The 20490-nt window shown below is 46.3% G+C and overlaps 6 protein-coding genes across 6 annotated transcripts; 1 reads left to right on the top strand and 5 right to left on the bottom strand.

The window, feature by feature from the left end:
- Positions 1-136: 136 nt before the first annotated feature.
- Positions 137-639, bottom strand: JR316_0002542 (GTP cyclohydrolase 1 type 2-like protein; the record flags this gene model as incomplete). Its single annotated transcript, XM_047888334.1, has 3 exons — positions 137-229; positions 284-432; positions 495-639. The coding sequence occupies 3 exons, from the start codon at positions 637-639 to the stop codon at positions 137-139; spliced, it is 387 nt and encodes a 128-aa protein (XP_047753257.1).
- Positions 640-785: 146 nt separating this feature from the next.
- Positions 786-1459, top strand: JR316_0002543 (putative coatomer subunit zeta; the record flags this gene model as incomplete). Its single annotated transcript, XM_047888335.1, has 3 exons — positions 786-966; positions 1017-1242; positions 1309-1459. 3 exons carry the CDS (start codon positions 786-788, stop codon positions 1457-1459), a joined length of 558 nt encoding a protein of 185 aa, XP_047753258.1.
- Positions 1460-4620: 3161 nt separating this feature from the next.
- JR316_0002544 (uncharacterized protein) lies at positions 4621-4892 on the bottom strand (the record flags this gene model as incomplete). Its single annotated transcript, XM_047888336.1, has 2 exons — positions 4621-4645; positions 4702-4892. 2 exons carry the CDS (start codon positions 4890-4892, stop codon positions 4621-4623), a joined length of 216 nt encoding a protein of 71 aa, XP_047753259.1.
- Positions 4893-8222: 3330 nt separating this feature from the next.
- JR316_0002545 (Septation protein imp2) lies at positions 8223-11712 on the bottom strand (the record flags this gene model as incomplete). Its single annotated transcript, XM_047888337.1, has 5 exons — positions 8223-8401; positions 8468-10589; positions 10641-11160; positions 11386-11460; positions 11516-11712. 5 exons carry the CDS (start codon positions 11710-11712, stop codon positions 8223-8225), a joined length of 3093 nt encoding a protein of 1030 aa, XP_047753260.1.
- A 1287-nt stretch (positions 11713-12999) lies between these two features.
- Positions 13000-13804, bottom strand: JR316_0002546 (uncharacterized protein; the record flags this gene model as incomplete). The annotated part of the gene is made up of 3 exons (XM_047888338.1): positions 13000-13120; positions 13179-13238; positions 13308-13804. 3 exons carry the CDS (start codon positions 13802-13804, stop codon positions 13000-13002), a joined length of 678 nt encoding a protein of 225 aa, XP_047753261.1.
- Positions 13805-16318: 2514 nt separating this feature from the next.
- Positions 16319-17752, bottom strand: JR316_0002547 (uncharacterized protein; the record flags this gene model as incomplete). Its single annotated transcript, XM_047888339.1, has 6 exons — positions 16319-16702; positions 16750-16967; positions 17028-17260; positions 17322-17412; positions 17478-17642; positions 17716-17752. 6 exons carry the CDS (start codon positions 17750-17752, stop codon positions 16319-16321), a joined length of 1128 nt encoding a protein of 375 aa, XP_047753262.1.
- Positions 17753-20490: the final 2738 nt, after the last annotated feature.

The raw sequence follows: 20490 nt of genomic DNA on the forward strand, positions 1-20490 counted from the left end.
TCCCTTTGGACATGTTATCACGTTTTTTACCGACGAATACGCGTGGTGTGCTCGAGGATGCTCTCATGAATTACTCCGTATTCATGGGAGCGGAGGTATACGAGATGAAGGCTATGGCATCTCCACCGTCTTTTGGTTAATATGTATGCGCGCTGCACAGGATAAAACGGTGTCTTCGTAGATCTTCGAGCTTGTAAACATCGTACGCGACTTCTTCGTAAGGATGAATCTGCGCTCCAGGTTATATTAGCCAGTCAAATAAATTAGAAAGGGCAAAGCGCACATTTTTAAGCTCCTTTATAGCCTGTTTCACCTCTTCCCTAGTGCTTGTCGCATCGCTCACGAGCACTTCGACTCTATCCTCTTCTACAAACTCCAACTGACCAGCAGACCCAATGGTTGGATTCGCAGTTTGCTTGGGCATAAATTGACCTGCAAAGAGAGGCGTAACAAGTCTCAGAAACACAACCCTTTCCTCCGATACGCGCGCTGACCAGTTCCACGCGTGACAAACGCGCATCGCTCATATTCTCCAATATTGCCTAGCGTCTTTGGACAGGCGCGGAAGAGGTGGTCCAAAATCTTGCTCGTGCTTTCCTTTGGGGAGAAAAACACGAGTTTAAATCGCGTTATTGACATTGTAGATACAAAGCGAAATGAGAGGCAAGTGATTCAAACTCCGCTGTGAGCGATAACTTGTTACGGTACTGCTTACACGTTCGACGTGTCCAAGGTACGTCCTGCGCTGCCTCTCCAATTCTGACCGACCTCTGATCTGTTCATAGATGAATCTCTCACTATACAGCGTCCAAGCGTTCATTGTCCTCGACACCGAGGGCAACCGCGTGCTCGCGAAATACTACCGCCCCAAAAGCCATCCACAGGGCGAGTCCAAGAACCTGCTCACGCTGAAAGAGCAAAAGGCATTTGAGAAGGGGCTATGGCAGAAAACAAAGAAAGCCGGAGGTACACCGCTGCCCCCAGCTTATAGCCAATAACTAACAGACAGCTCACAGGCGACATCATCCTGTACGACTCGCATCTGATCGTGTACAAACACTCGCTCGACCTCATCCTCTACTTCATCGCCGGCCCGACTGAGAACGAGCTCATGCTCTACTCCGCCCTCAGCTCTCTCACAGACGCACTCAGCATTCTCCTCCGCAACGCCCTCGAGAAGCGCGCCGTCCTCGAGAACCTCGATCTCGTCCTCCTCTGTCTCGACGAGACCATCGACGACGGGTCCGTCTCTCCTCTCCTCCCCTTCCATTCTTCCTCTACTCGTACTGACTTCTACGCATATTACAGAATCATCGTCGACACTGACTCGGCAGCTATCGCCTCGCGCGTGAGCCGCCCGCGCGCAGACACCACCGAGATTGTCATCAACGAGCAGACACTCATGAGCGCATACCTCACCGTCAAAGAGAAGATGCAGCAGAGAATAGGTCAGCTATAGAATCTACGTCCCTGGCTTTGCTCTGCAACTGCAAAATCACCGCTCGGTCGGGTTGCATTCAAGCCATACCCCGACCCGCGTCCACCCCCCTCCGCTCCCTAGACCATCCCCCCACCGTCGGCCTCTCCATATCCACTCGCACCCATCCACACCACCCAAACATGATATATCCACCCCACCACCCCTCGTTGATGTATCAACGAATATACAATCACGCTGTATAATCAATCATTCCCACTACCCCCTCAAGGTCCCATATCTTTTGATTTCTCTTTTTTTTCTGTCTGTCTGTGCCAAAAATTTCATCCACATCATACCCTATATGCGTTTCTCGTGAAACCTGGTACATCCAAACTATGAAGGTCTGACCCCTTGATTTTTGACTCTTACCTCTTACCTCCGCCTCTGCCTCAGACTCAAAAATTCCGGATCCTCTATTTTCGACTGTGGAATGTAACGCATCCGCATCAGAGGGCGATCCCTATCCTACCTGATTCACGCTCGTGCCAGTCAGTCTTTAAAAAGAACAGCTGGAAGAATGGAAATGGAAGACTCACACACACGCATACCCCAGCGCCTCAAGATAGCAGCTGGCTATGGGTGGTGCATAACTGATTGACTGATTGCATCTCGAGAACTATGAGTCTTTATAATTAATTACACAGATACCGTTCGAAGTTCGAAAGAAAGATTACCCATCAACTACTGGTATTAGACCAGTAGAACTGCAGCGGGGGTTATGATAACTATATCTATAGCCGTATCAAGTTCCATCTAAGAAACCATACATAGGGATACTATGATCGTGTCCAGTGTCCAGTGACATCCAACTTCGAAGTTCGAAGTTCATCCTTGTAAAAAAATATTTCAGTATGCAGTATGCAGTGCAATGTCAGCTTTTAATATCAATATCAATATCAATGTTCACTGTAACAATCCATCCATCCATCCATTCGTCCATAGATCCGTGATCCATAATTCGATAGGTTCCATAGTTCTATCATCTTTAGTAGTAGTTCCATGTACGATTATCCAGGGGGGACATAATAGTTAACACATATCACAGTATTTTTTACTTCATCTCCGCGTCCATCTTATCATGTATCATACCGTTCCGCACCGTACTTCCATTCCACTTTACCCGTTCTTTGGGTTTGGCGCCTAAAGCTAATCTAGGAAAAGCACAATTATAATTCACGACTTACAACCAGAAAAATTTTTGAGCACTGTCCAGTGTCAATGTGACCAGACACCATTACTTTCTTACTAGTTAGTAGTGCATAGTGCAATTTACAACCCAATCCTTCAAGCTTCAATCTCACCCGACCTAATACTAACACAGCACACAGCACACTCACTGCCCATCCCCCAAATTCCACTCCACTCCAGAGCACAGCACAGCACATCACAAAAAACGAAAACGAAAAAGAAAAAACCCGAAATTTTATTTGTACATAGCTACTTTAACTTCAGACAGACCATAATATAAATATTCCTACAATGAATGAATGAATGAATGAATGAAACAATGGATGAATGGGATGATGGAGATATAATGTATTGTATTGTATCGTATTGCATTGCGAAATGTTGAAATGATAGAAGAGAAGAGAGAAAAAGTGAAAAAGATGGAAGGAAGGAAGTATATGCACAAGCGCCAAGGCCAATATCACTGCCAATGACTATGACAATGCCGATTCTTTTTGTTTCGTTTAGGTTAGGTTGGAAGAAGAGTCTCGCGCACGGAGACGGAGGGATGAAAGCGAAGTCAAATGAATGAAAGTGAAAATGAAATGAAATGAGCGATGTAAAAAGAGCGATAGATTGAGTGGGAGGGAAGAGATATAAAAAATACAACCACAACAGGCGGTCAAACAAAAGAAAGTGAAAGAGACAGAGCCATAGACACAGAGAAAGAAAAAGAAAGAAAAAAGAACGCATATACGCATACCCTCCAAACCACCCCAACACTCGACCCTCGTCATTCTTCTCGAGTTGAGTCGAGTTAGAATATCGACGAGAAGGGGTCGACATAGCAGCCACCTCATCCCAGCTCAGAACTAGCCGCGACACACACACAATCCAACATCGGACGTCAGACGTCGAACACAAACGGTCATGATACCCATAAAGAAGGATTCAAATCCATTTCCCAACCCTAAAACCCTACTTCGAGTCTCGAGTCTTCGCCAGCTCAATCTGCAATCCGCAAGCCGGGGGCGCCACAAGCCAATCTGCCGATAGCAATTCTGGTAGTTCTGGTAGTTCAGGTACTCTGAGTCGTAGCGGTGGTAGTGCTGACTGATCGTACTACTAGTAGTAGTGGTGCTGGTAGTGCTAGTTGCGGTAGTGGGTAGTGGGTAGTGGGTAGTAGTAGCAGTGGTGGTAGCGGTGGTGCTAATGCCAAAAAGGACCCAAAGCGGTAAAACCGACGATAGATAGGTATCCAAGATTCCCCATGAAGCGGCAAATGAAGAATGAAGAATGAAGCTATGAAGTGTCATCCGTAGTAACGACACTTCCACTTCCACTTCCAGTCGGATGATACCCAGTGAGTACCGTCGTCGGAAGTCGTTCCGTGGGTCGCGAATGGTAGGTAGGTAGGGAGCTACGGCGCCGAAAGCGCAATGAACATATGTCGAATAGTAGAATAGTGGGATAGCGGATTTGAATATGCACAAGCATAAGCATAACGAGCACCCCCCAGATCTAGAGGAATTCGGAATTATGCGATATGAATATGATTTATCAAAGTGCTGGATTGGGAGTTGATGAAAATGTGCGGGAGCAGGGTAAAAAAACCTAAATGTAAAATGTTAAATGTAAAACGTCAAAGGGCAACGGCGAGAGCAACGGTCAAAGGCTGGGTATTGGTCTTGTGCTTGAGCTTGTGCGTGTGCAGGGCATGATGTGATAGAATACGATGCGATCGATGGGGATGGGGGACGGGGATGAGGATGAGGGGTGATAATACATATGATACAGATGAATGTGTGTGAGTTGGGAGATGAATGGATTCGAAAAAGTCGGGAAGATGGGATACGCAGAGGGCTTGGATGACGGGCAAACCGCTGCGCTTGTTGCTGATGCAGGATGGTCGGATGGGCTGGGCTGGGCTAGTGCGTAGTCCGCACGTTCATTCACCTCGACGCAAAGACATGCTATAGAATAGCGCTGAACCACGGGCTATATTAGACAATCTTAATCAGCACTTTTCACCACAACTCAACCGTATCACTCACTTGGTCTGTAACGCACGCACGTCGAGGTATCCCATGAACTGGCAGACCGCAACCGTCGAAAGCACGGACGTCCAGAAGACGGCGACGACGGCGGCGAGGCGGGTCTTGCCCGAGCGGTTGTAGGCGTCTGTCGCCCAGACCTCCGAGTCTGAGAGTTCGGGGTGGATGTAGAGCTTTTGTGCTGCGCGCATGTTTTAGTTGGTTTGGTTTGAGGTTGTGGGGTGTGGGGGTTTAGCTCAATGTAATGTGGGGTCCAGGCACAAGTTTGTTCTGAGTCTGTGCGGCAAGGTCAAAGCGTGGCCTTGATATATGAACAAGGTTAAGCTTGTATTCGGATGGGTGGTTAGATGGAAGGAAAGAGCAAGCCAGGTGGTTTAAATGGCGGTGGGGAGCGGCTGAAACGCGCAGAGACGTGGATCACGAGCGTGATGAAACCGTCTTGGGACAATCACAATCACAATCACAATCAACAGAAGACTGCAGGATCCTCGCTAGAAAATGCGGTCGTCGTCTGTCGGTTTTTTCCAGAACTTGAACACAAGGCGTGCAGATCCTCAAAAGTCGAGCTCTCTCGTCGAAGCTCGCGTAGACCTCGGTGGGTGCTGGCAGACGCGTGGTATACTTTAATATAGAGATTCGGCAAGGATGGATGGATTGTAAAATGAGAAAGCCCTGGTTTTATATACGCCCGAATCCGAATAGTAATAGCGTCAAAGGAGAGACCAGCTGACTGAGCCGGAATAATAGCCAGCGGCCATTTTAGTCCTCTCCTCCGACCCGACTCGTTACTCCGCCCTCTCGGTCCTCCATCCAACTCTTACACCGACCCATTTTGACAATCCACATCACACCTCTGGCATCTACCTACAGCTCTCTTTCTCTCTATCTAAGCGAACTAGCGAATATCCGACGCTTGTCAACAACTGGGATCGACGTCTGGCTAGCTAGCAAGCCGCGGCACAGGGCATCTAGTGATAGTCGATCAAAGCGCGCTTGTCCATGACTCGGCCACCCAAGTCCTCTCCTAGCCTTCCACCCCCCAGCCTGACGACCAGAGCGGAAACACGATCGACCTCGGGTGTGCTTCTGCCCCTTTGGACGCGCCATACTGCACTCGGGGTCGCAGGATGTGACGATCGCACCACCGTAACATGCCCGAAGCAGCCTGGCTCTGTTCAAACAAAACATAAATATGTATCCAATTTTTTCACAGTACATTCGAGACCGTCTAGATCGCAAAGATCGTTATGTACTGGCACTGACATCTACGATGTATCCGCGTCCTATCTCTTTCCACGATCAACGAGGAATCCATCTGTATATATGCGCATTATCAGAAAAAACTGGCACGCGAATATCTTCCACTGCTCGGGTCTCTTCACCGCCGGAGACAACCAACCCCTACAATCTCCACCACATACCTAATAAAAAAATAAGTGTTTACCACTATGACAAAACTTATTTGCCCAAACCGATTCATCCTTTGTCATCGTCCTTGAACTTAATACTATAACGATTAACTCGCTATACTATCCCATTTTCCAGCCTAAATTCCTCACACAAAGATAACAGACATTAAAAAACACAAAAAGGCACTAAACCGTATTCCGTCATAGAGTCACAGACGAGTGAGTGCCGCGCGCCAGACATATGACAGACATAGCCGGCACGCTACACAAACCCCACAAACAGACAGCAAGAATGACGGAAGAAAAAGTCCAACGAACTCTACCCACAACGATGAAACGACAAACTTGAAGCACTTGCACACTCCTTGAAAATAATTTACATGTGAAAAATGACAAAAAAAGACACATCAGTGTGTGTGTGCTTGAACCCTTTTCCACCCATCCCACATGTATATGAACGCTGTTACGCTACCGAACTTCCACTTCCACTTCTCCTTACTCACTAGCTAGCTTTTAATTTTATTAAATAACCATTAGACGACGTCGAACCCTGAGATCTGAGAAGTCAGAACCCAACCAAAAACCCTAGCCCAAGGCGTCCAACTCAACTACCAATTGCCAATTGCCAGTTGTCAATTGTCAGTTGACGATAGTCTCGTACGTATGTATAGCTATTACAACTCATCATATAATATAAAAATACCTCACCGTTACAATAATTCACACTGCATCAAACCGTTTATCACACCGACATAGCCATAATACGTGTGTAGCATCTACCATCCGAATCCGATATCCGCCTTCACCTTGCAAAGTTTAGCGTCGCGTACCTACTACGAAATTCGAAAGTGACCCAAGGACTCCGGAGATTAAACAAAGACACAAGAAATACGCACATACACCTCTTGACATAAGAAACATAAGCAGGGTCATACCATGATCTAGGAGCAGTACGTTGGGAGTACGTCACCGCGGGGAGATAAAGGAGAAAACGAACGGCAGATGATATAGAGATGGGTAAGGTATGTTATGTACAAGAAGCATCACATCATAATCATATCACAAATGACAAAAATCAGATCAAAAAAAAGGCATACTAGTAGGAAACGCCCACCCTGCAACTCCAACTCCAACTCCAAGAACAACAACTACTACCAACTACTATGACTAATTTACACAACACAACGCAACACAAACGCAAATGCAACGGAACTGACTAAAGTCTAAGAAGCAAGTAACAAGAATGCAAGAATCCAACAGACACCATCAACAAGACAATTGAAGCCACCACAAAAACAACAAGCGCACGAACAAGCGCACGAATAACCACACAAGCGCAAGCACGAGCACGAGCACAAGCGCAGCTCGATGACGACACAAATGTCCCTTTGCCTTTCTCCGCATGCGTTTCATTACAATTATTTGTCTTCACAGCTTCACGGATATGATTGCAGATTGTAAATGATGATCCGGAAAAAAAAAGGGGAGAGGGGGGGACACGACACGACACGAGCCGGCTCGAGTACGAGTACGTATGAATCCTCTTCCGTCTTGATTACCATCGCCGTTGCGATAGAAGCTGACATAGTGCGGAATTTGGAGGGTGTAAAAGGAGGCAGGGATGCGGGAGGTAGGTAGGGGTGGGAGGCGGGAGGAAGAAAGTGAGGCAGGGAGGGAGGCAGGGAGGTGTAGGTAGTACAACATACAAAAAAACGGGTAGCGTAAAAAAGGAAGGAAGGAGTAAAATTCAAATTGTGAATGAGATGGATATCACGTAATCTTCGAAGAAGAAGAAGAAGAAGAAGAAAGAAAGAAAGAAAAAAAAAAGGCGGAGAAAATCAATAAAATAAAATCCCAACTCCAGATAAAGCATCCAGGTAACATAGTGGAGAGATATCGTATCATGGCATATCATCAAAGCAAAGAAGCAAGCAAACAGGGAACGAAAAAAAAAGAAAAGAAAATCGAGTAAAATATCCACAGCCGAAATCAGGTAAAAAAACAGGTCGAGGCAAATGTGATCAGAGAAGACAATCGAGCACTGGCAAAACGATGTTGTGATGTTGTTATCGTTGTAGTGCAGGTTTGCCCCGCCGGTAAAAAAAAACCACCTCAGAACAAGCAGACGAAATTGCTCGGGAACACATTCCTTCCCTTCTGCCTACGCGCCTCATCAAGCAGCTCACCACTCCACCACCCATCCTCCGGCGTAGCCGTAACAGCAATAATATCTCCCGCCTGGAAGTCAAACTCCTCATCAATCGTCGCTGTGTAATCATACAACGCTTTCACTAAAGAAAAAAGGTTCAAGGGTAAGCAAAATATAATGATATTGAAAACACAGAATGGACACGCACCATAGAAGAGAACGTTGCTCCCGTCATCCGTAATCTGTGGAGGTGGTTGCGGGGACGGCGATCGTCCAACAGGACTAGGATCACGCGCATATGCAAGCTGGCTAGGCTGTTGCTGCTGTTGCTGATACCCTCTCAGTTGTTGGGGCTGCTGCTGTTGCTGTTGCACAACACGTCCTTGCTGCTGGACTTGCTGGACCGGTTGTTGCTGAGGCGGCGTCTGATTGCCATAATACCCCCTCTGCACACCATTCATACCCATATTGCCATACACCGCCTGTTGTTGTGGCTGTTGCTGCTGTGGTGCACCATACCTCTGCTGCTGCTGTTGCTGAGGTGGAACCTGGTATTGCTGAGCCGGCGGCTGGTTATACACCGGCGGCACACTCTGTTGCTGCTGCTGCTGGACATAACTAGGCTGCGGCGAGGGCGTCTGGTACGCGGCTTGCGGCGGTGGTGGAGGGGTCATCCCTGCATACCCCTGAACGGGTGCGGCGAGCGGGTTGACATAGCTATTCCTACGCTGCACTGGCTGTTGCTGAATGGGCGATGGCTGCTGTTGCACCGGCGGCGGGGGCGGCTGGTACGTTGGCTGCACTGTCTGAGGTGGAATCACTTGCCTAGGTATCTGATGCTGCTGCTGCTGCTGCTGCAGTTGTTGTTGCTGCTGATACCTCTGTGCCATCTCATCGTGTAGCACCCGCCCGCTTGGATCGAGAGCGATACCAACAGTATTCGGACTCGGCGCGCGCGCAACGCCCGGTCCGGCCTGTGTTGGAGAAGCAAGGCTGTTCCTTCCTGTTATGCCAACGCTGTTATTAGGTGCAGGACTCGGGCCTCTAGAAATAGGTTGTGGACTGTTGCTCCTCGAACCACCATGGGCACCAATACCCGCGTGCCCCAGCTGACTGGGTGGCCTAGCAAGGTTTTGCCCAGCATTGGCAGGAGCCGCAATTGACCCCTGGCTCATAGTATGCGCATGTTCCCTATTAACACTGTTGCTGCGACTAATCGACTTTCTCTCGCCAGGTAATGATTGTTGATAATCAGCCAACACTTCCTGCACAATCTCTGCTCCAACAGGTGTACCAGATTTGGGAAGCATAAAGGCTGCAGTGGGAGCTGCAGGCGAAACTGGCCTCGACGCGGACGGATGGGCGCCAACGACAATTTCAGCCGAGTTTCTATAGTCGCGAGCAGGCGAAGGCGAGCGATTTTGGGACCCGGATCCTCCTGCATGCGCAGAGCTCCCTCCAGGCAACGACAACGATGAGGACGCTGGTCCTACACTACGTGACGAAATCGAAGGCGTAGATGCATGCCCCGGTTTCGGCTCCGCGCCAGTAGAACCCGTCTTTGGCTTGTGTAGGGTGTTTCGCCTGACACTTCCAGATGTTGAGACAGCGTTCTTCAGTTCTTCTAGCTGCTTCATCAATGGGTCGACACCGCCATTCTGCTTCGAAGGAGATGCGGTTGTATTCTGACGTGATGCCGATGAGCCCGAAGCTTGCTGTTGAGGATCATTATTGAGATCGACTTTGTACGCCTGGTTGCCAACCTTGATGTACGTCTCCGCTGTGGGGTCAATAGTCTCGGCGTGTGGATCCTGGAGCACTCTTTGCAATTGCTGCTGCTGTGTAAATGGTGGCGATACAGTAGACTGCCTACGAACAGCTTGTTGAGAGGAAGCAGCTGCTGAGTTCGACCCAACACTCGATGTTGCATGATGAGAAGAGTTTCCATTGATATGCGGTTGTTGAGACTGAGAACTAGATCCAGCACCATTACGAGTAGGTTGACGAGAGACTTCAGAGTCTGATATATAAGAATCTGCTCTTCGGGTGCCTCCCCCTCCGGCACCGATGCCAGCTGTATTGATAGATGGCTCGTCATCCGGAGGCATAGAGCTTGATCGTAAAGGAAGTTCACGTGTGGTCGCACGAGCAAAGTTGGCAATCCGGCTAGTAGGACGAGCTGATGACGATGGAATCGCATCCGGAGCCTGATAGTTGACGAAAGCGGGAGGGTCAGGAATTTGGTTGCCTGTACCATAGTCCCGAACGAAGTTTTCCATGTCCTTGTCGGGTTCAACCTGCTCAAGGGCCACTCGTATATGTTCACAAGACTTGGGGAAACGAGTTTGAGTTTGTAATTAGTCAGGACCATTGCAACTCACCTCGTCATCAGCAACACAGACAGTAGAAACAGCGTTTGCATAACCCCAAATGTTGTCCTTCATAAATTCCATTCGTTGCTCCTCGAGATCTTGACAACTGTCGCAAAAGCTTTTCCAATCCTGTTCCCATTTCTGAACGGTATCCTGTAGGGCTTTGGAGAAACTTGCAAATTCCCGTTCGTTAGTTTGAACCGTCTGTTGTGTCCTTTCCAGCTTGAGTTGGATCTTTTCGAGATCTTTTCCTTGGACCAACGATGCCTGCGCAGTAAAAGAATTGATCCTGAGACAATCTTGTTCATACTTTTCGCGTGCTTTGTTGACGTATGACTCTTGTGTCTGCTTCGTCTTGAATTCCTTCTCAATGGTCGTTTGATAGGTTTTCTTGTGATGTAGTTGGCGAGCATGAAAAGCTGCAGCGGGCCCCTCAAGTTCTGTTCGGATTTGTTGAGATAGATTGAGGTGATATCCGGCTTGACGATCCGTTTCGAGACGGACAGTGTCCAGTGAATTGCGGAGCTCCCTGCAGTTTGATCAAAGGACAATTCAGTATTACGATTCAAGATATACATATAAATACGGATATGATAAGCTATCCATATTAGATATCCATGAAATGAATATTGACCGAGGGTGCAGGGAAACACACCGCAGCCACGCGTAGTAGAATAAACACATATGTCGAAGCACAATGTGTGGGGTAACACACGTCGCCTGGCGGTTGTAGATAGGAGAAAAATTCACTGACCCAATTTCATCGCGTCCAAGGGTCATTTTAGCGAGTTTTGCTAATCGTTTTGCGTATTCGTCTTCGATGGCGGCTCTAGAAGCGGCGATGGGTGAGCAGTCGGCGATGAGGTGGGACTGGACGAACTGACCTCTCCTTCCAGAACACTTTAAGCTCCTCCATAGTCCTAGTAGCACCCCTCATTCTCGCGAACAAGACATCGACGCCCCCATCGCCGATACCCCAGAATGAATTGCAGAAATCAAGCGATCGGTTTTGCGAGATGGGAGAGTTAGTACGCGCGAATTTTGATAGGGACGTCGTCGAAGGTTGCCTCCTTGCCGACATAATGGTGAAGGAGGGCGAAAACAGTACAGAAATGAGAAAAGTAAAAGATATAGAAAGAGACGACGAGAGAGATTGAACAAGGGTTCAAGTTGGGCGTTATGTTCTCGAGCGCCAGTTACCCTGCCTGCACGTGCCGATGTTACAACACAGCTTCCGGTTCAACCGCTCAAGCTCCAGTGTCATTCGAATCACTACTTTTTTACCGCCATCTTGCCAGTAATCGACTCCTCTTGTCATTACTTTTGATTTTCGACTTTGGTAAGATGACTTCTCTCTCTCCTCCAAGCACAAGTACTAATGAACCGCATTTGTTTTACACATCTGTTCAGTGTTTAATTCACTGTCAGCAGAGTCTCGGCGCTCGAGCTCAGTATAGTCTTTCGTCAGGTTGATCATGATCATCAATACCAATGTTGGTGTCACAACAAACCAACAAACCTGCCTGCCAATGTAAATCCAACCTTTTCTTGTATCTGCCCATCCCATGCCCTCACTAGCTGGAAGCTTCCAGCATCGCTTTTGAGCATCGTTCGGTGTTCAAGGTCTATTCCTAGTGTGGGCGGACTTTTGATGGATTCACAAATACACAATTCTCTGTGTTTCTTACCACTTGAACATGGCGTCAATGTCATTCCGCTGTCTCCGGGGCGGAACTGCCTGCATCCGGACGTGCCGACTATCACCAGGTTTAAAAGGCAGCAATCCGAAGTTGAATGCGGCGAAGAACTCAGTTAGCAGTCCTATGAAGCCATATTGTATACCGTCTTGGTGATCTCTCTTGTGCATGATTACTCCGAGTACACGTTCAAAGCGGCCTTGTATGCGCACCTGTGGCAAAATGAACCTCGATTTATGAAGTCAACATTTTGATATCTTGAAACTATGCCAAGTCAGCGTCTTCACCCACTGACAAGCGATCCGACAACCTCCTTATCTGAACACCTTCATACCGAGATGCCCACTTCACTGAAATATCGTTTTCTCTACAATCGCAAAGAAGTTAGGATCTCCAGACCATCGGATTCTTCCAAATTTCGGTAATTAAATAAATCATTATCCTACTGTACAGGGAAGTGACTACACAACTGGTTCGTGTTTATCAGTGACGCTTCAATTGAGATTAAATATATTACAATTGCAGATTATCATAGCCGCGCTTTGAGAAACAATTAAAAAGGGCAAGAAAATCGACAGCAAACACAATATTGCACCGGGCAAATTTATACGTGGGCAGACATCGGAGACCTTCAAGGTAGTGTGGCTGATGATATGTTGGCCAACAGCTTCTCATGCGGGTGGAAATATCCTGATGTTTTCTTTCTCGCGATCAAGCATATCATCTTTGACGGGCGTCTCATGAAAGTACTGATGAGAATTGGAGTGCTGGCACTGATGCTGGCAATGAGTTCTAAAAAGGCGTCAGCAATCAGATCGGCACACCGATTTCTCTGAGACAATGTACTTACAACCCTGCTCTTTGCATATGCTCCGCCAAAAACTGGACTATCTCCATGATATCTTCCTCGCTAAATGGAAATTAACCCAAGTTAGCCACATGCACCAGCAAATATACCGTAAATGGCATTTAAACATACTCGATTAAGTCATCCATTTCACCGGATTCCAGATCATCATCTGCAGCTCGAAGCCCATAACTACTCTGCCAGAGTGTGCCTGCCTTCCTCCATTTGATAATTGTCCAGCACAAGAGTTGAATATTAAGGATAGACTCCACTCCTGACAGTATACCCAGGACAATATCTTTATCTTCCTCTGCGATTCCTTTGACGACCGCTCCGAATTTGAGAGTGAACACCGTCAACCAAAACATAGTGAATCCGAGGGTCCAGCCCACATGCGCGCCTTCGAGCGGGTCCATGTAAAATGTGCTTCTACCGTTGGTGCTCGCATGAGATCTTGAATTAACGAGACTCGATACTAGCAAGGTTGAATGGTAGCAGGCGGTGAAGAACATCAATGCGACAAATATTGGAAGCGACCGGGCTTCCGGAATTGTAAGACCAAGCGAAATGGCCGAGATAATTATGGACAACCAAAGAAAGAACGGCGGGAAGTTCTGTTTTTGAGCCATTTGTTGATCTCGTTCAGAATTTGAGGAAACCATCATCGAGTCTGTGAATCAATCCCCGTTCCCTGCTCTATCTTATACTACCAACGCTCTTGCCTACTTTGGTTTATTGCGCCAATTTCGGTGGAAGTCGCTCTTACAATGGATGGGAATATGCATGGCACAATGAGCGCCTGATACGACTATGAATGATGCCCTGGAAACTATTCCGAAGGCGTGAGTCCCGAGTCACCAACAATGGCAAACCAGATATCGGTGTATTAAGATACTAAACCGAGCTCAAGTACACCAATAGTACACCAATACTTGTATGTGTTGATGCTATGACTTCTTTGGCTTAGCAGAGCATACAGGTTACGTTATTACTACTACACCTATACTAATCATATTCATATTGTCAATGAAAGTTAATATCATTATATTGCCCAACAATCATAACCTCTATCTATCAAAATGTCACGAAAATCCGACTATTTTCGGACTACCAATCTCTCTGAAGCATTATGGAAAATATCACGTATTCACGGGCGCTTAACGACGTTGGATGATAGAAAAGTTCATCATCATTTCCAGGACGACTAGTGGATATCCAGAGTTTTACATATCTACATATAAAGCTTATACCGACGAGGCTTTGAAGCAATGTTGCCAATTTTATGCATGTATAAACAAACACTTCAAGCTAACTGGTTATGAAAGGTAACACGATGGGCACCTAACTGTCATGTGGCTATCTAACATGTTAGCTAGGTTGTTGCCATAATATTGTACTATGTTAATTGTCATGTAATTGTTATGTTAACTGCAAGTTAACTGTCATGTTTTTTGGGTCACACTCTACCTTGTCACTCAAGACCCAGTAAGTCTCTGTGAACCGTGAATAGTCTTCAAGTCCCAAAGCTAGCAATCAAAAATGGAGTCTGGCAGTTACATAACCGGTCGACTTGGGGGCAATATGTGATTAAACCCTTTGTATTTTATTGTCAATAAATCTTGCAATTTAATTGCAATTTGATCAATCAAATCAATTCAGACAAATTACTGTTTTCTTAAGCCAATGCCCCTAGTGTTTAATATTGGCCAGGTGGTGTAGTGTTAATGTATACACTCTACATGTCCTTTCAATTTTCCCCCAAGTCAACCGGATATGCATCTGCTGGACCCCATGGTCTTGAGTGACAAGGCAGAGTGTGACTCAAAAAACATGACAGTTAACATAACAATTACATGACAATTAACATAGTACAATATTATGGCAACAACCTAGCTAACATGTTAGATAGCCACATGACAGTTAGGTGCCCATCGTGTAAGTGAGTGTCTAAGCTTATTTTTAGATTACCAACGGACGTGAATAGGCGGTGACGAGTATGGCGCCATATCACGATATCATTGGGGTTTACAAGCGGCATAACGCGTATTATTATCCATATTCTTATATACGGTGAATTGATAGAAGCTACAAGTTCGCAAGAGATTTTTAGCGCTGGTCACTCGAACAAGTAGGTGACTACAAAACGTAACCCAAGTGCATGTCGTATACATAGTTTCCGAGACTAAAGCTTGATACTTGTCTATAGGTACTACTGGGTACCTGAGTGCACAAAGTGATATCTTTAAACATGTTGGTACCTCAGTCATTTTCCTGGGGACATTTATAATATCCTGCCCGGGTCACGATAATCGTATTTTGAGATTGGGCTAATATTGCTATCTACCATACCTTGTTTCTAAAGCACTCGATCCAAACCCTGAAATGATATCAAACCCAAATTCCAAGTATCACACGTTCACAAATATCTCATACTCATATACGGATTGGAACCAGGCTGTTTGAGTCATAGCAGAGTAATAAGCAGGAATTTTCGGAAATAACCCACCATTACTCGCTCCTGTTAAGTACTGCAGGTCATAGCCGAGGCACGGGCGCTAGTTTAAGATATTTACTGCTTGGCATTGCATTACCTGCTGTAAAACACCCAAATGGTTTTCCAGATTGTCTCATTAGATACCCATAATGGAGCTAACAATCTTGAGCTGATATACCACATACAGAATGATCGGTGAAAGTCAGAGAGAAAAAGATATATATCAGTTGATTACAACAGCTAGGGCAAGGTACTAATTAAAGCCTGCTTCACGAAAGAAAATTGAATTCAAAAACTCTAAAATCTAATTGGTAGTCGATGGTGCGACCAGGCACTCCAGGTGAATACAATCCAGACTTGATCCCTAGGCGACTGAAGCTTTCGGTTTGACGGCACAAGGGGCTATTGGTTGTTTTGGCCCAGCCATTTGGCCTGTAGCTCACGCTGTGCGGCGAAGTCGGCTATGTTACTATACGCCATTGAGAGTAGCTTCACCGCCGACGTGAGTATGCACTCGATGACTAGAACTTTGCCGAGCTTTTATAGCCCTTTGTACATGAAACACTAGAAGTTGATTCGAGAGGCGCCTGCAGAGTAATTTTCTGGCATTGATTGTTAAGAGATGCTAGTACCAGCACATGACCCAGGTTTATTGGACACGGCTTTCCCTTTCTTCTACAGAGATGTTGCTAGTCTGGTCATTGTTATGTGATGTACCTCTTGACAGTTCGGCAGAGCGTATGGCAAAGTGTCCATAGGCATCCATAGGTGAGCCAGGGTAAGAGCGGATTTCAGATAGCACAGTAAGACTGAGGAGTATGGTTGCTTGCGGAGTGATTGACTCCGTCGTCGTAGTTTGATCGTCTAAACTATTCTGAACCGGTGCTCCCATTGCAGCTACGGCCTTGTGACTCCTAGCAGAGTTAACACGAGGTCTTGCCGGGCGTTGTGCGGCTGCTTGCCACTTTCGTATAGTCTTGTATATGAGCATGGTCACCACGAGAATGTTAGCGGCCAGCAATGATAGACACGCCTGACGTTATCAGCACAGTGATTAGTCAACGAAAGAGGAGAGTTTACCTGGATGTGTCCCATTGCGGTGAAAAGTAGCCTGGAGTCTGACCGTCGACGAAATGTTGTAGCGTAGTATAGGATAGCATACAATATAGATGCCAGTAGAGTCAGAATGCTGCTTGAAAATAGGGATAAGATAAGCAGCCGCTCGGTCGGCGGGAACTTGATGCGCCAGAGAAGAGTCAGTGGCCCTGCAATGAGAAACAGATCTGAAATAAATTCTACTGTAAAAAGTAGATCAAGTCATTCAACGACTGAAAGTGAAGTTAAATTTTGTAACGTACATGCAAACAATGTTGCAATCAGTCTTCCGAAAGATACAGTCGTCGTAGTGGTAAAGCAAGTTTCGATTTTGAGCTTCCACCAAGGCGAGCCGCGACAACCGAGCGTTGTTACCAATATGCTGGCAATGTAAAGAAGCGAGGTTGCCCCCGAAAGAACCAGTGCCAACTTTCTACATGGATTTCCTGGCATAAAAAGCCTGGCTAGTGTCAGAGACAACGATAACCGAGAGCCCCTAAAACATAAAAAAGATTGGTCAGGTATTTACGTGTTTCTACGTCAAGAAAATATAATACCAAAGCATTGAATAGCCAACAAAAAAATAGAGCCACCAGGAGAACAGGAAGGTGTTGCTATCTTCGTCGACAGTGTCCCAAGTGATAGTGTCTTTGGAAAAAATTAATATATGACCAACGATGGAGCGTTTATTGATGTTTAATGAGCCAACTCACTGTGGTTTTTGAACTGCAACCAAAACAGTAGAATGCCTATAAAATTACAGACAATGGGGGGAATAACGGCATAGTCGTCCCACCACATAAGCTTTTTTCGCCAGCGTTGCGATACACGAATACACCCGGAAGAAATAGCTAGGGCATGAATAAACGTAAGGGATACTGAAGCAGAAGGATGTCAGCCAGGTGTAATGACAGACGCAGTAGAATGAATTTGTTGCAGCATAGAACATACTTTTCCAGGCCAAAGTGTTTTGAGATTCAGACAGCATATTCTGTGGGCAAGGGTTCAAGGCAGAGTAGATAGACGCGGGAGTAAAAGTCGATATTTAAACTGAATGGCCGAGGAAATAACCAGAGGCAACCCTGAAGCCTGGTCCCTGTAACGACCAAATACTTTTCAGAACCATATATATCTGAGAGAAGATCCCTTAGCCAAGGGCCTAACGATTGCCTACTTTATCTGACCTACCTGCGCTGTGCCGCATCGTGTATCAAGGCCGGGTCAAAATGGGTATCTATGTGCGCAGTTTATCGCGTCAACCTCCCACTGAACTTGGACCTGCAGTCAGAAGCTGTCAGTCCTTATCCCAATCAGCATCGAGCAAAAAACATACTCCTTCGCATATGGCATCAATCCGCAAAAACCGGCGTACAAAAAATTGAATGGGTGTATCTTGGGTGTATCGTGTGGACGTGGAAGAATTCTACAAGAATACCGGCGGTCTAGACCTAATCAGACAGTTTGAAGTCCGCTGGCAACGTCCGGCATGCCAGGGGTGGCGCCCGGCAGTCTCGACAGACTTTGTCGCAGACTCCAAAGTGGAGGATGCAAATACTCAAAGAATTGTATATGACAGAAGAACTGATAGCCAATTCCCGGCTAGGTTCAAGGTTTTGAAAATACTTAGCGTGATGTTGGGTTTTACACAATATGAGGCTTAGATGACTCACTATGTATAAGTTGTTCAGAACATCCACGAAATTGTTCTTGTAGCATTACTTCTCGCTCGATAAGAAAACATCCTATGACAAATACCACAAGAGAAATCAATCAAACACGGAACAAAGGCCGGAATAAGTGGATAGACGCCACAGAAAAAATGTTGAAACCCAATCATACACCATCCTGGCGATGTCCAGCAACTTCTGAATCGAAACGGATAACAGCGGAGTCCCAGAGAGCGAATGATGATGAGAAAAACACTGTACGTCCATGATTGGCTAACTCCATGGCACGAAACCAAGGGGTGGAACCAATAATCAGACGCTAAAACGAGAAGACAAGCTGCCATATTCCCAACATGGCGAAATTACTCAATGGCCCAGGATAGGCGTGTAGGATGAAGACATACTAGTAGAGCAGGGGGATGTCGCCGGCCGGTACGTGAATGACAGGATTGAACCGGTGGCGCGCTTTGCTGCCAGGAACTCGTCGAGTGTTAAACGCACATGCTTCAAGCAAAGCAACCTCCGAAGTAGCCAGATATAAGTGTCGCAAAGGAAGTCAGACAGGAATTATAAAAGTGGATTGCTGTGGGAGGATATTTAGAGACTAGAGTTACATATGGCTATGGTATCGATATGTGTACGGATGAAAAGATATGACGATGATGACGATTGACTATGGAGAGAGGGACGACGGACGAGGGCCGAACTTGTTTGTTTCAAGTAACATACAGCAGCAGCACCAATAAGCACGGCTGCCGTCCTGTTACGTATTATTTAACCAAAAAAGAGAGAGTTTGATAGCATTTTGGACACAGCGAGCAGTGAGCGAGTGAAAAGAGAGCCAAGGGACAGAGATCAGGGACGTTTGGGCTGGGTTTTCCGGAGGCCGGACCAACTGAGTCCACCGCCGCGGTGGAAGCTAGTGTATCCGGGTAGATAACAAGCAGCTGGCGGTATGCGAGAGGGAGAGACAGGGTTGCAGGAACGTTTGTTTGCGTTCCAATCTTGTTCGGGTCGTCGTCGTCGGTCGCAGTGGTCGCGCAAGATCGAGGGATGTAGGTGATCGTAGGACGCAAGGCACAGAAGAAAGAATAGAAAGAGATCCAAGAAAAAAAGAGCGGACGGCGGAAAACAAGCCCACCAAAAAGATAACCATTGAAAACTTGAAGTTGAATTGAAGCTTGAAGGAAAGAGGAAGGAGCAAAGCAAGAGTCATAATGATAACACAAACGTGTAAAATAAACTTTGTTTTCTCGAAGAAAAGTTAAAGGAAGTAAATAAAAAATCGAGCGAAACAAAATGAAACTACAAGCATATTTTACGATAATAGTAAGCCCCAAAAAACACAAACCTAACCTACAAGTGAGTAAGTAAGTAAAGTAAGTCGGAAGGGAAAGGGAGATTGGGAGGGTAGAGGAGGATGAAATAATATCCCGAGGTTGTTGGACAGCCGTACTTTTATTTCTCCATTATTATCAACGTCCACAGGAGGGCGGAGGCGCCAACTTGAGAGGGAAGATGAAAGAGGGCGCAGGCGAGATGCTTTTTTGGGAGGGGAGGTTGCAGCGGATTATTGACTCGATTCGATTTGATATATCGCAGGATGTGTTTCGTAGCAAAGAGCGACTGCGGGTGAGAACGGCGAGAGAACAGGCAGGGAAACAGGCAAGCAGGCAGAGATATATGAAAAAGAAGGAAAGAAGGCATAGAGATACGCGGCCAGAGATTATGAAACAACGGTAAGGGTCTGTCGAGTCGGGAGGAGTGAGGTGGTGTGGCGTGGCGAATCAATAGGCGACAGCGATACGTGTGTAAAAAAGGGGTATCCGATAATTAAAAATCTTGTTTACACACAATAATCGCAATTAGAAAGAAAAAGAGAAGGTAAAGAGAAGGTCGAAGGTTTAAAAGGGAAAAGATTAGAACACGAAACAAACACGAGTGACATAATTCTGGGGTATGGTTAAGTAAAGGGAGATGAAGAAGGAAGAAGCAGAAAAAACCACAGGAACAGGAAATTGAAGGAAATACGAAGCAAAATTTCCCCCCTTTCCGTCCG

The sequence above is a fragment of the Psilocybe cubensis genome, chromosome 2, assembly GCF_017499595.1.
Source record: "Psilocybe cubensis strain MGC-MH-2018 chromosome 2, whole genome shotgun sequence".
NCBI classification, from domain to species: Eukaryota; Fungi; Basidiomycota; class Agaricomycetes; order Agaricales; family Agrocybaceae; genus Psilocybe; species Psilocybe cubensis.